Source organism: Papio anubis, chromosome 1, assembly GCF_008728515.1.
Source record: "Papio anubis isolate 15944 chromosome 1, Panubis1.0, whole genome shotgun sequence".
NCBI classification, from domain to species: Eukaryota; Metazoa; Chordata; class Mammalia; order Primates; family Cercopithecidae; genus Papio; species Papio anubis.
This window is the reverse complement of record NC_044976.1, coordinates 147,365,326-147,379,050: the sequence shown is the minus strand read 5'-3', so window position 1 is coordinate 147,379,050 and position 13,725 is coordinate 147,365,326. Positions and strand designations below refer to the sequence as shown.

The 13,725-nt window shown below is 41.0% G+C and overlaps 1 protein-coding gene across 1 annotated transcript in view; it reads right to left on the bottom strand.

The window, feature by feature from the left end:
- The window catches only part of PTPN14 (protein tyrosine phosphatase non-receptor type 14), a 204,120-nt gene that overhangs the window by 116,034 nt on the left and 74,361 nt on the right, over positions 1-13,725 (bottom strand). The window contains exon 2 of the mRNA XM_021927236.2: positions 1,596-1,923. Within this exon, the coding sequence (XP_021782928.2) occupies positions 1,596-1,769 (174 nt within the window). The 5' untranslated portion in view covers positions 1,770-1,923. The remainder of the gene's footprint in view (positions 1-1,595; positions 1,924-13,725) is intronic.

Genomic DNA, 13,725 nt, shown 5'->3' with positions numbered 1-13,725 from the left:
CTTTTCCATTGTCACCCAGCTAATAAATGACAGAAGAGTAAGCTGAACCAAATTCCAATGCCTATACTTGTAACTACTTAACCACATGCTACACTGTCCCCCGACGCATGTGAGGAATAATTAGTTGCTCTAATTTGAGTGACTGAAAGTACTTAAAAGTAAAAATACTAATTTTCTATAAGAACTTAGACAAGTCTCTTCCCCAACCAGCATTTAAGCTTTTCCTTTATGCCCATGCACATATGCAAATGTGTGTTTAAATGTGTGTACCCTAATGTGTTACCAACGAGAAAAAGAGAGCCAGCTACCAATCAACAAGATGAGAACATTTCACACATCTATTCTACTGTGGCAGTTACCAAGCTACTAATACATATCTCCATTGTCCAAGACAGTCTCCTGCACAGAAAAATATACCTAAAAGGAATACCTGATCACTGAAACCAAAGTATAAACACAAAGAACAGCAGGAGACAGATGCATTTCAGGTGAAAGTTTCTCAGAGAAAAACAGCTAGCCTGTGGAAGATGCCTTTAGAAGGGACTTTCAGAGCAGGAAAGGGGAGAGGAAGATGCTCCTGGGCCCCAACTCCTTTGTAAGCAGGTGGAGAGAGGTCACATGCGATCACTTCCAACAGTGATTGCCACCCCTCTTCTGTCATCGAGGTCCTGGGCAATGCTGTCACTTGGACTCTCCAAGAGCCCAGGGACCTAGGACAATGACATACAGCTTTCCCTTGCCCTCAGGAAGGTCTGAGTCTCAGGAGCTTGCAGTCATTCAGTACTGGCAACCACTCAACCAGACCACCTTCCCCACTGATCAATATGTCAGACAGCTCTCAAGACACAGATGCTGAAGTGTGGATTGCTCACAAAAGTCTCTTGTCCTGAATGTCTGTACGACTGAAAAAAGAAGGGCTTGGCTGTCATAAACAACTGCTCTGAAAGTCCCTTCTAAAGAATGATAGCATGACTTTCTTAGTGGTCAGCCCTGCTTTTGCTTAAAAGTCATTTCACAGACAGCATGAAGGCAACGAGGGCTGTGAGGAATCTTAAAAGGAACAAAACCTCTGTTTTACAGGCTCCCACAAAAAGCCTCACTGGTCATGCTCACTCTAAATGCTTTTTCTCTTTATTTGGTGGGGTTTTTTTTTTTTTTTAGAGGAAAATACAGAAACAACTAAAAAAAAAGGCAGCTGCATGCATCCGTATGTGGGCGTTTTTCTCCTTAATGTGCAGCCAGAATGCCAAAATACCAGCTACCCACTCAGTTGTTTTAAAGAGAGAAAATGACTTTGGTAGGGAGAGTCTCTCATTTTCAACTCCCCCAAAACCTCTTCCCCAGCTGAAATAAAAGGAAACCTGCCACGCCATGCAGCTCTAGGCGTGGTTCACATCAGCACGAATCTCCCCATCCAATGACGGATAAGATCACAGCCATGCTAAGAATAACAGGATTCTTATAAACACATTGTCGCTTAGGCCAAAAAACATGACAGATGCCAAGAAACAGATGGCTGGTCCCTTTGGTGAGTTCTCCTTCACATACCCAACACGCATGCATGCGCGCATGCGCACACGGACACACTCCCTTACCTCTCGCAGCTCCAGCCTCTGGGCCACAGCCTCCAGGCATTCTTGCCCTGTGCTTTCCACCGACAGCGTGCACTCGATAACATTGCTGTCCAGCAGGCGAATCCGTGTAACAAAGCAGTTCTTGCTCAGGACGTTGTAGCGCCGTGTCCGGCGGAGCTTCAGACCAAAAGGCATGGCTATGTGGTCCTCGGACGCCGCCCTCCTATCCTGGCGCACCCGCCCCTGAGACGGCCTTAACAGTTTCGTGACTGGAAAATTACACTATCACCTGTGCTCCTCCAGGTAGGGAAAAGGGTGTCCATGCCCAGTGTGGCCCTCTGGAAGATAGCTGTAAATGCAAAAGAAACACCACGGTCATACTCCAGAAGGGACCTGTCAATGGTACCATATTCCACACACACAGAAGCGCACACCCCCCTGCCAACAGATCACCATCCAGATTTGATAACCTGCAAGTTCTGGAACTCCTAAGTGTCTTGGCAGAGCCCATGCCCTATGCCTTATCTTACAAGGGTGATACGATAAAAGCTACTTTACAGTTGAAGAAACGAAGGTTCAAAGAGATTAAAGAATTCATTCACAGGTGCACAGTGTAAATGGCAAAGCCAGAATTTAAACCAATGTCTACATAACTTCAGTTCACATGCTTTTTTCACTATGCAATACTGTCCACTCAAGAAAGTGCTAGGAGGCTGGGCGTGGTGACTGGTGCCTATAATCCCAGCATTTTGGGAGGTTGAGGCCGAAGGGTTACTTAAGCCCTGGAGTCCAAGACCAGCCTGGACAACACAATGAGACCCTGTCTCTACAAAAAAAAAAAAAAATTAGCCAGGCATGATGGCATGTGCCTGTAGTCCCAGCTACTTGGGAGGCTGAGATGGGAGGCTCTCTTGAGCCTGGGAGGCCAAGGCTGCAGTGATCCATGATCATGCCACTGCACTCCAGCTCGGGCAACAGAGTAAGATTCTGTCTCAAATAAAAAAAAAATAAAATAAAATACAAATTAAAAAGCCCACTAGGAGTGGAACTTGAACACTAGTGTTTTGCTTTTGAAATTTCTAAATATATTGTCTCATTCCAACTTCATGAACAACCCTATGGTGTCTATTTTACAGATGAAAAAAGTAAGGTTTAATGACTTAAGTGCCTCACTGAATTTAAAATTTGATCTTGTTCCTCCTCACTCTTTGCAACACTGCCTCTTTACTTTTATTAACATTATTTACTTTTATTTTCATGTCTTATGTAAACACTTTATTATTTACTTAGAATGAATGATAAAGTGGTGGGAATATGCATTTAATATAATCAGCTACTTCCTTTTTTTTTTTTTTTTTTCTTTTTTTTGAGACACAGTCTCACCTTGTTGCCCAGGCTGGAGTGCAGTCGTGCAATCTTGGCTCAGTGCAACCTCCACCTCCCAGGATCAAGAGATTCTCCTGCCTCAGCTTCCCAAGTAGCTGGCATTACAGGCACCTGCCACCACACCTATTTTTTATTTTATTTTTTTTAGTAGAGATGGGGTTTTACCATGTTGGCCAGGCTAGTCTTGAACTCCTGAACTCATGTGATCCACCTGCCTTGGTTTCCCAAAGTACTGGGGTTACAAGCGTGAGCCAACACACCTGGCCAGCTACTTCCATTTTTTTTTTTTTTAATGGAAAGATATGAATTCTTCAAAGCACTTAAAAATCACAACTCTTTGTCCTTTTTTCAACAAATATTTAGACAGATGTGGGGAACCACCCTACTATCATCTTGTTCCTTTACAAAATCTTGATGCAAAAGTCCTGTAACCAAATCACAGATAATTTAACTTACTATTATAGTAACAAGACTTATTGACACCCTGATGTCCCACCAAATGAAAATGATGACATTATTGCCATGGATAACACAAGAATAAAATAACAACAAAAGTGCCCTTATTGCTCCATCCTGAGCCAGCAATCTTGCTGGGAGGCTCATCACACTTGTCTTTCAAAGAAGCCAGAAATGTCCAGAAAGCTCTTCTGTCCAAATGTTCTGTTCTCCATTAAGCCCAACGGACTATCTCTTGCTCATCTGATTGTTTTGTTAACTAGATTCAGGCAGATCCACTCAGAATTTATACTCTTCATCCATCTGCCCACACAGAATTACCTACCCCCTGAGCCCCAAGACACTTGGATGTACAAATAGGAATAGCTACTACTTGTAGGAATTCTTAAATTAATAAATAAAATGGCTTCAATATTTACAAACCACTCCCTGCCGGTCCTCATGCCTCACAGGGGTTGTCAGGGTATAACCCTGCAACACAGCAAAACACGCTCCCCAGCCTCCCACAGCAGGTCTTTGATACTTGCCGTGGGCACATTCCTTAACATGACAGGTATATGTTTTATGATGGCTTAAAATACATATGCTAGAAACTCTGGCTTGGTAAAATATATTAACATTTCTAAATCACTTTATGTTGGCAGAGTATCATGTTTACCTCTAAGGTAAGCCAGTCTGATCTCTTGATAGGTACAGAAAAGAATATGAAATGACCCACCCACCCCCAACCCCAAGAAAAACAGTGGGGGGAGCCAAAATTCCAATACACAGTCCTTAGGTGTTTACTACTCATGAGTTTCCCTCAACTTATTAAAGCACAGAAGAGAAGAGGCCAATATTCAATTCCTGCATTAACCAGAGAGCCTCAAACAGAGAAAAATATTTGCTCTGTGGGCACAAGCCACATTTCTAATCCTGAGCCAGGCACTTTACATTTGGGTGTGTGTCTCACTGTAAACACCTAGGAAAGAATGTGGCTGGCTTGGTACACACTGCTCCCAGCAAAAACAATCTCTACTACATATTCTATGGGACATCATTCGCAATGCATAACTAGTGAAATAAAAAGCAAACTTTAAACAACATGTATAGATGACTGCAATTTTTATGATAAACAAAAACACAGAAAAAGGAAAGAATGTAAGTGCGGCAAAATTATTATCTCAGAGCTACTTGATATTAAACAGAATTCTAACCTTGTATATTTCTATTTCTAACCTTGTATTGTTCTAGCATCTTACAGCTGTCTTACATTATTTTTGTAAATAAAGATTATTTTAAAGTACATTATCTACTGAAAATGGTGTATCAGGAGCAATGGCTTTATATTCATGGCTAGCAGATAATCTGGTAATACATCTCCTAGAAAATACATATTTTGATTTCTAAAAGACTTTTAAAATCTCCAGTTGACAAAAATATTTGCAAGATATGGTATCAACAAAATGTTATAAGAAAACTGGTCTGATCCTTTTAAAAGTCAATGTCATGAAACAAAAATTGAGCATGGGGAGGGGGAGGTAGTACAGGCTGCTTCAGAGTAAAAGAGATTTAGGAATTATGAAAACGAAATGTAGTGTGTGAACCCTGATTAAATCCAGGTGTGGAAAAAAAAAATACTTGTAAAAAATTAGGATAATTAGGAAAGTTTGAAATAGAAAATAGAAGTTAGATGACATTAATGTATTTTTATTAATTTTCTTCAGATTTTGATAGAATTGTGATTATATAGGAGAAGAGACAGAATTGTGTTAAGAGATGCCAGTGGATATATCAGGGTTTATTAAAAAAGTCATGATGCCTGTAACTTACTTTCCAACGTTTTTTTGAAAAACCAACACACAGCTGGGTGCGGTGGCTCACGCCTGTAATCCTAGCACTTTGGGAGGCCAAGACAGGTGGATCACCTGAGGTCAAGAGCTTGAGACCAGCCTGGCCAACATGATGAAACCCCGTCTCTACCAAAAATACAAAAATTAGCCAGTCATGGTGGTGTGTGCCTGTGATCCCAGCTACTCGGGAGGCTGAGGCAGGAGAATCGCTTGAACCCAGGAGGCGGAGGTTGCAGTGAGCTGAGATGGCACTATTGCATTCCAGCCTGAGCAACAGAGCAAAAAATCCACCTCAAAAAAAAAAAAAAAAAAGAAAAAGAAAAGAAAAGGAAAACCAACACATACACCATACACACATAAGCACATCTATAAATTCAAAGTTAAAACAAATACACAAAATGTTAACAGTTGTTGAATCTAACTGTGAGTATACAGACATTCACTCTACTGTTCTTTTAGGTTTTGTATATACCTAAAAGTTTTCATAATCAAAAGTGAAAAAGAAGGCAATCCTTACTGCAGGTAGTAAACATGCTCACACCTAATCACTGCTGAATTTAAATGATGCTGCCTCTTTCTATGGACTTCTCTGATCCTTAGTATCACAGGTAGTCTGTTCTGTCTGAATTCCCACAGCCATTGGTGCTTATTTTAACATACTAATCTAGCTTATGTTAAAAATATCAGCACATTTTGACACTAAACTCCCTCAGAGTTAGAAACACATTTTTTTCACCTCTAACACACACATCATTTACCTACATTAAAAGTTCATGACATTTTCACCCAGGACTTGCATAGCCACAGAGCTGTGCTTCTGGAAAGAACTTTCAGGCACTCATTTAAGACATCTCTTACCTTTAGGAATGGCTACACCTAAATTATCCCAGGTAAACAATCTGCTTGACACTAATCTATAATAATAGGATTAGAGAAAAAGATCTCTTAGTCCTTTTCATTTCAATATTTTTATACTCTGTGAATTTATCCACTACTTTTAAGTTCTCAAAAAAGCCACAGCACATATGTTAAAATTCCATCTTTTACCCATCCACACAGGCACAGAGCTCCACCTCAAATGTAACTCAGCTCCCTGCTATATTTTATGCCCAATAGGAATACCTCTGCTTTGTCATTAGAACAGGGAGTAAAATATCTACTATAAAGTAGACTTGATGTGAAATCCACTCTAAGCATCTCCTTTCTGTTAAATAGTCGGGCTCCTGGAACCTTTCCAACTTTCCCCATGTGGCTCTCTGGGGCCCCATCATATTCACTTGATCACATATACATTATAAAACCTGGAACTAAATGCCACATGCTCATAGGAATGTCACATGTTTAGACACTTTAGATTTTCCTAATAAAAACTTTTTCAAAAGAGTTATCTCTTATAACTCTTGAAAAATGAGGGCTCTTTATAGAGCCCTCATTCTATTTACTGTAAGTTCTACTTTTTTAAGAGAAAGGTCCGTTAAAAATAAAAAGTCAAAGAGTCAGCCCTAATGGAAACTACGACTTAGGGTGCTAGAGATGTGCCAATTTAGGTTCAATAACTGTAACCAAGGAACCACTCTAGTGGGGGATGGTGATAGTGGGGGAGCACGGGGAAAGGCGGGGGTATGTGGGAACTCTTTAAGACTTCCCTTCAATTTTGCCATGAACTTAAAAGTGCTCCCAAAAATCAAGTCTATTTTTTAAAATAAACAGAAATAAGCTACTTAATAGTTCTATTGACCTATTCTTTAAGAACATATCTAATAAATACTATTAAGTTGCAACTCTTGCTGAGACCCAGTCATAGAAATTAAAGAAACTATACAAATATGGCAGGCCAAAGTGGGAGGGTCACTTAAGTCCAGGATTTCAAGAACAGCCTGGGCAAAATAGCAAGACTTTGACCCTACAAAATAAAAATAAAAACAATAGCTGGACATGGTTTTGTATACCTGCAGTCTCAGCTACTTGGAAGGTTGAGGCAGGAGGATCACTTGAGCCCAGGAATTTGAGGCTGCAGTGAACTATAATTATGCCACCACACTCCAGCTGGGCAACAGAGCAAGACTCTATTTCTAAGTAAAATATAGATCATAAAGCTAACAATGCTGACTCCTAATTTTTTTCAATACTGTGATTTTTTTCTAATTTCAAAACAATCTTCTAACCCTCTTTTTCCTAAGAGCATCTTATAAAGAAAGTAACCTGGGACACTATTGGGGTGATGGTTATACTAAAAGCCCAGACTTCACCATTATGCAATACAGCCATGTAAAAAAAACTGCACTTGGCCGGGCACGGTGGCTCAGCCCTGTAATCCCAACACTTTGGGAGGCCGGGACGAGTGATCACTTGAGGTCAGGAGTTCAGGACCAGCCTGGCTAACATGGCAAAACTCTGTCTCTACTAAAAATACAAAAAATTAGCCAGGTGTGGTGGCGGATGCCTGTATTCCCAGCTACTCAGAAGGCTGAGGCAGGAGAGTCACCTGAACCCGGGAGGCAGAGGTTGCAGTGAGCTGAGATTGTGCCACTACACTCCAGCCTGGGCAACGAGAGTGAAACTCTGTCTCAAAAAAAAAAAAAAAAAACTGCACTTGAGTGACCAACCGGGCCGACATGGCGAAACCCCATCTCTACCAAAAAAATATATAAAAATTGGCCAGACATGGTGGCAGGCGCCTGTAATCCCAGCTACTCGGGAGGCTGAGGCAGGAGAATCACTTGAATCCGGGAGGCAGAGGTTTCAGTGAACCAAGATCGTGCCACTGCACTCCAGCCTGGATGAGAAGAGCAAAATTCCATCTCAAAAAACAAACAAACAAAAAAACTGCACTTGAACCCCCTAAATCTATTTAAAAAATAAAAATAAAAAAAGACTTAGATTTTCACCCTTCCGTGATGAAAGTAATTCGGAATACAAAGCACGGGGGAATGACAGGGAAAGTGCAGTAAACTCTCTGAACTCTTCAGCTTCCAGGGTCTTTGTCTCAGTAAAGCCACTGGAAACTGAAAGCTGAAGACTAAAGAGAGGGAAAAATCCTCATTCGACTGAAGTTGAGCCGAGGGGTTCTAAGAACCAAGGTTTACTATTAGGGAGAGGAACACGCACAAACTTTCATGCAAGTACTGGCTTTAACTAGAGAGGGGCAGAATGAATGGCAAAGTACTTATCCTCTTTTAGCCTCAGTTTACTCACCTATGAAATTAATACCTACCCCACCTATTTGTGAGAAGTGAGAAAATAGTTGTAGTGAGCACTCAGGAAGTGTGGGCAAGTGTACTTCCTACTCTTCTCATAGTTTCAGAGTATGCTAGGTTTGCTCAAAGCATGGCCAAGGAGTTGTGTAAAGAGGAAATTGAGTACTTCACCACCTACTGTAGAGAAAGTCTTTTTAAAGGTTAAAAACGAAGGTAGGGGGTGGGGCAGCAAAGCAGAGTTTAACATGAAGCTATGACAATCCCATGGAAACAATGACCAAGTAGAATGCTGAATCATGCATTTTCTTAGTTCAACCACTGCTACCTGGTTATCCCACAAACTCAGACACCTGAAGCATAAAGGAGAAAATCTCGGACTAAATGTCCTCTGAAGAGCCCATCCTGGATGGGAAGATTTCTTATTCTAGCCAATAGCATGTGTACGGCAATCCCAACCAGTGTTGCGATTGTCCTTCTTTCCCCAGGGGAAATTAATACGAAATTCCCTTGGTCTTATAAAATCCATGAGGCCGTGTCTCTACAGCTCCTGGTGTATCACAGAGTCTCTCATCCTACGATCACTTTCATGTGTGTCTCAGCTCCCCAGTCAGAGTCCTGAAGGGAAAGACCCGTATTGGAGTCAGCTTTGTGGCCTTCTATAATCATAACATGGAGCTTTATACATGGCAGGAAGTGAAATAAATGTTTGTCATTGATATGGTTTGAATACATGTCCTCACCAAATATCATGTTGAATTGTAATTCCCCGATGTCAGAGGTGTCCAGGCCATAGGGGTGGCTCCCTTCTGGCTTGGTGCTATCCTCAGGATACTGAGTTCTTCTGAGATGTAGTTGTTGTAAAGTCTGGCACCTCCCCCGACCCCGCTCGCTCTCTTGCCCCCTCCTCTCCTGCCATATGCAACACCTGCTCCCCTCCTTCACCTTCCACCATGATTGAAAGCTCCAGGAGGCCCTCACCAGAAGCAGAGCGGATGCTGGTGCCATGCTTCCCGTAGAGCCTGCAGAAGCATGAGCCAATTCAACCTCTTTTCTTGTAAGTTACCCAGTGTCAGGTATTTCTTCATAGCCATGCAAGAACAGACTAACACAGTCATTACGAAGAAAGAATGAATCCTGAGATCACCGGGTTTTTGACACTAAGGCAGGGCAGGAGTCTCCAGCATGACCTCAGTGACCTGGAGCCTTAGATGGATTTGAGTTTTGGGTTCTTAAGAGAGGGTTAAGCTACAAAGAAAAAGAATGAGAGTTAAGTTATTCCACTCACTCATGCTTTTTCAGGGGAAAAAATTGAACTTGGGTTTCCAAAAGAACATTCCCACCACCCAAGTTTTCCTTTTCTAGCCCCCGATCTGTCTTATACTGGGGTATTCTCACAGACAGAGATTGCACATCCAGACAAGTTCCTTGCAACAAATACAATGGAACTACTGAGATGATAAAAAGTGTTTTAGTGTGCCCATGCTTGCTGAAAACAATTTGTTGGGATATTTGCTCTGTAAACATCACATTTTAAAGGTCTTTTACATAGAATAGGCTACATTGCAAGAGAACATAGAGAAAACCTTCAGTCACTTCTAAAATTCACTTCTGAGTAGTCAATCAGCTTCCTAAACTCTAAAGTGTAAGTTTCCATCTTTACCTATGAACTGTGCATTTCCAGTATTTTGTTCTCTCATTTTTAATTAAAAAAAAAAAAATCTTCAAAGTTAAAAACACAAAGCAAAGAAAGACAGCTTTCTCACAATTTAGAAAAGGTCATTTGGCAGAGCAAATAAATCTTTAAATATGATGGGTAAGAAGAGGAGAGATCTTTCACAAATATCAACCAAATGCAGCATGTTCCTCTTTATTGAATTACCTGCACAGTCTATTTAGTGTTTTATTGAATTACCTGCACAGGCAAATGAAAGACAGTAGTTCAAATCCAAATCCTAAACATGGTCACCGCACTTTCTTTTTAGTTTCCATGCTATACTATGTATACTTAACTCTTTATTTTTTTCTTAAAGGTAAGTTCTGAACTTGCCAAAAGAAGCTAACTGCTATTCAATTACATCCTATATTTACCAACAGTCTTTGGAATTTCTCCAGCATTCCATATTATTACAACTCCCAAGGACATTTCACAGACCTGTGTAATCTTGGTGAGGGTGTAAGAAAGGAAAAACTGATGCAGCTAGTCTGTGCTGTGTATAAACCTGCATAGGGCACAGCTCAGTTTTGATAGTGCTAGGTCATTTTCCTAAGGAAAGGCTAAAAAAAGTGATGAGGTGGGAGGGGATGGGAAAGAATATTGAAAATGTCTACTCTTATTTTCCTTTAAAGGAAGGCAGAAAGGAAATTAGTTTTGTGCAGTGCAAATGAAATTATTAGTTTTTTCTATCAATCAGTTTTAGAGCTGTACAGTACCCAAATCATATCCATACATCAAATTATTTTTAGCCAAGTAAAGCTTTTTCCGTAAGGTTTAAAACACAAGCCCCTAACTTTAGTTGCTAATGAAAATAACATCAACAACAAAGACTTTAAAAAGCACATTTTAAGATTCCATTATTTCCCTCCTAACTCACTTTTAGTCAGTGGTGAGATGGAAACTTGTCCTAAAACACATTTTCCATCTTTCTTACGCACTAACCATGTAAATGACCTTTCAAGCCTTTCTAAAGCTGTATGTGAAATTGGAAAAGAAAGATTCCTGCTGTGTTATAACTCATTACAGTAATACCTCACCTATATGAAACATGGCTACACAGCAACCTGATCTATGCAGAACACAGCCAAAAACCAAGAAATGCAGCCAAAACATCCTTTGAGCAGTTAAATATCACCAAACTCTTAATTCCAACATCATACAAAATAACACCCTCAGTTCATTTACTCTAACTTTAAGTACAGTTCTTTACAAGTTCCTTGACCTTGCTTCTAGCCCTTAACAGATTTCAAAGAGACAAGGGGCTGTTATTACAGACAAGCACATTGACATGGGATAAAAAATGGCAACAAGGTAGGTGACACGTAAATGATTAAAATACACACTCCAGAGCATACAAATCAGTGTCCAAAATGCCCTGTAGTAAATAGGAACAATTAAATAGTATCCAGCATAATCTGTTTAAGAAGGAAGAAAATAAATACATTTTTAAGTAAGTCCCATCCATGGTGGTTAAAAAGCCTCCATAACCCGGAAGCACTTTCACCAGATAGGTGGTTCTCTATCTTGTACATCCCTAACACTGTGAACTCTTGGGGTAAGGGGGTGGCTTCAAGAGGCAATCTTCTAGGAGGACAAGTTAGTCTGAAAAAGCTCCCCCAGTTATTGTTTTAAAAGATCATTTCTCCACCCCCTGCTTTAAGGATTACTGTCTTGAGATTTCCAGAGAGACATAATTTTCCCACAGGAAGCAACTTAGAACAGGGAAGTTTTCATTTTTGACCTTAGCGAAACTTTCCTCTGAAGGCATTCGAAGTACATCTTGAATACTTATGGATAAAATAATGTTGTCTGGGATTTGCTTTTAAAATCACAGGGGTTTGGGAACTGGGTGGGGGTGCAGATGAGGCACCACTATGAGTTGACAGCCCTTGAAGGTGGAAGACAGGTATGTCAGGGGTCTCACCATTCTCTACAGCTTTGTATGTGCCTAAAATTTCCATAATAATAAGCTGGGGTTTGTAAAATAAAAAAATTTATTAAGTGATACTTTTTAAAGTAACCTGGTAAAACAGATAACAGTGCTCACTTTTTTACATTACAAGAAAAAAAGGGTCAGAATTTTCCCTCCAAACTAACTCCTTTGTCCTTCCAAAATAGAACCTGGGTTTCACTAGATAAACGGAAAGCAATAGTTTTTCCCTTCATTATTAAAAGGCAGTAGGAAAAATTCTTCCTGTAAGTAAAATGACAAATTCTTTAAAATGTAAAGTACCACCAACTGGGCATAAAATAAAGGACTCTTCCTGGTCCAGTTTGCATAATCAATTCCATCAGAATACCTGACTCTGGTTTACTCTCAAATGAGCTTTGTCTAGTCACGCCAGGAATGCTTTGTTGTAAGACACCCCACCCTTCTTTGAGAGACGTGCAATCTGCAACTCTTCAATTCCAGTTTTTTTTGCTGTCAGTATCTATATCCACAATGATGTATGTCCTAGAATGTCAGAGCTTATTAAACCTAAAAATCAGAATGGGAAATTCCCCACAAGTGTCAGAGCACTAAGAAGGTGATAATGAGCACCGCCGTTTATGAAGCAGACACACTGATGGGGCACTCTGCTGAGCACAATCTCAACAGCCCTATGACGACAGAGCTACTCTTGCTACACCACCCCATTTTACAGACTAAGGACTGAGGCTAAAGAGAGGAATAACTTCCTCCACAATCACTCAGCGACTAAAGACAATCAAGTTCAAACCCAGAGCTCCATTTGACCCCATCTTCTTACCCAATGAACCATGCTGATATGACACAGAAAGAGGGTTATCAGCTATGACCTTATGACATAAAAGTAACAATGACAATAGCAAGCACCCACATTCTACAAAAAACAACTGTGACATACCATCAGCAGTTTATCTTTGCTCACCCACAGTGGACATTACTCAGATATGGTGGAGGGGACCCTGAGGCTGGGACCCAATTTCAGCCCGAGGAAGCTGTATCCAGAAGGCAAGGTAGCAGAACCAGGGTCCCATCCCAGCCGTAGCACCCTGCCAGAGCCTCTTACCTAGATGGCTTATTCTACTGTGCCACTGTGTTGTGGCGTGAGAGAACCTGAGCATATCGCGTAGAACCTCTTCAAAAACCAATTTGAAAAACACAATCACAAAAGCAAATGGAAAGGTTTTCCAGCCAGAGCATACATATGACTCACTCATCAAATCAAAAGAAACTCGCTGAGGATAAACACACCTTTAGCTTGCTTAGCTCTTTTCCGGAGATATGCGCCCCGCAGGGACAGAAGTAGCCAAGGAAGAAGCACTATCCAGGAGAGACAGTTCCATGTGACCTCCCTCAGCAAAGCTTTCCACACCTTCCTTTCCCCTGTTTCCTTCCTCCCATGCCTGAGTGAGCTCCCTCAACTTCCCTCCCATGTCCAGGGTGTCACTTCCTATCTAAATAGTGAGCAGCAGCCAAGCTACTCTGCTAGCTCTCTCCATCTGGGTCTGAGCATCCAGCACTGAGCTTCCCTGGGAATGTCACCTCATTTGCTGGTTTCTCCAGCCCCAACAGTGAGCCTCACCCAGAAGCAGTCATTTCC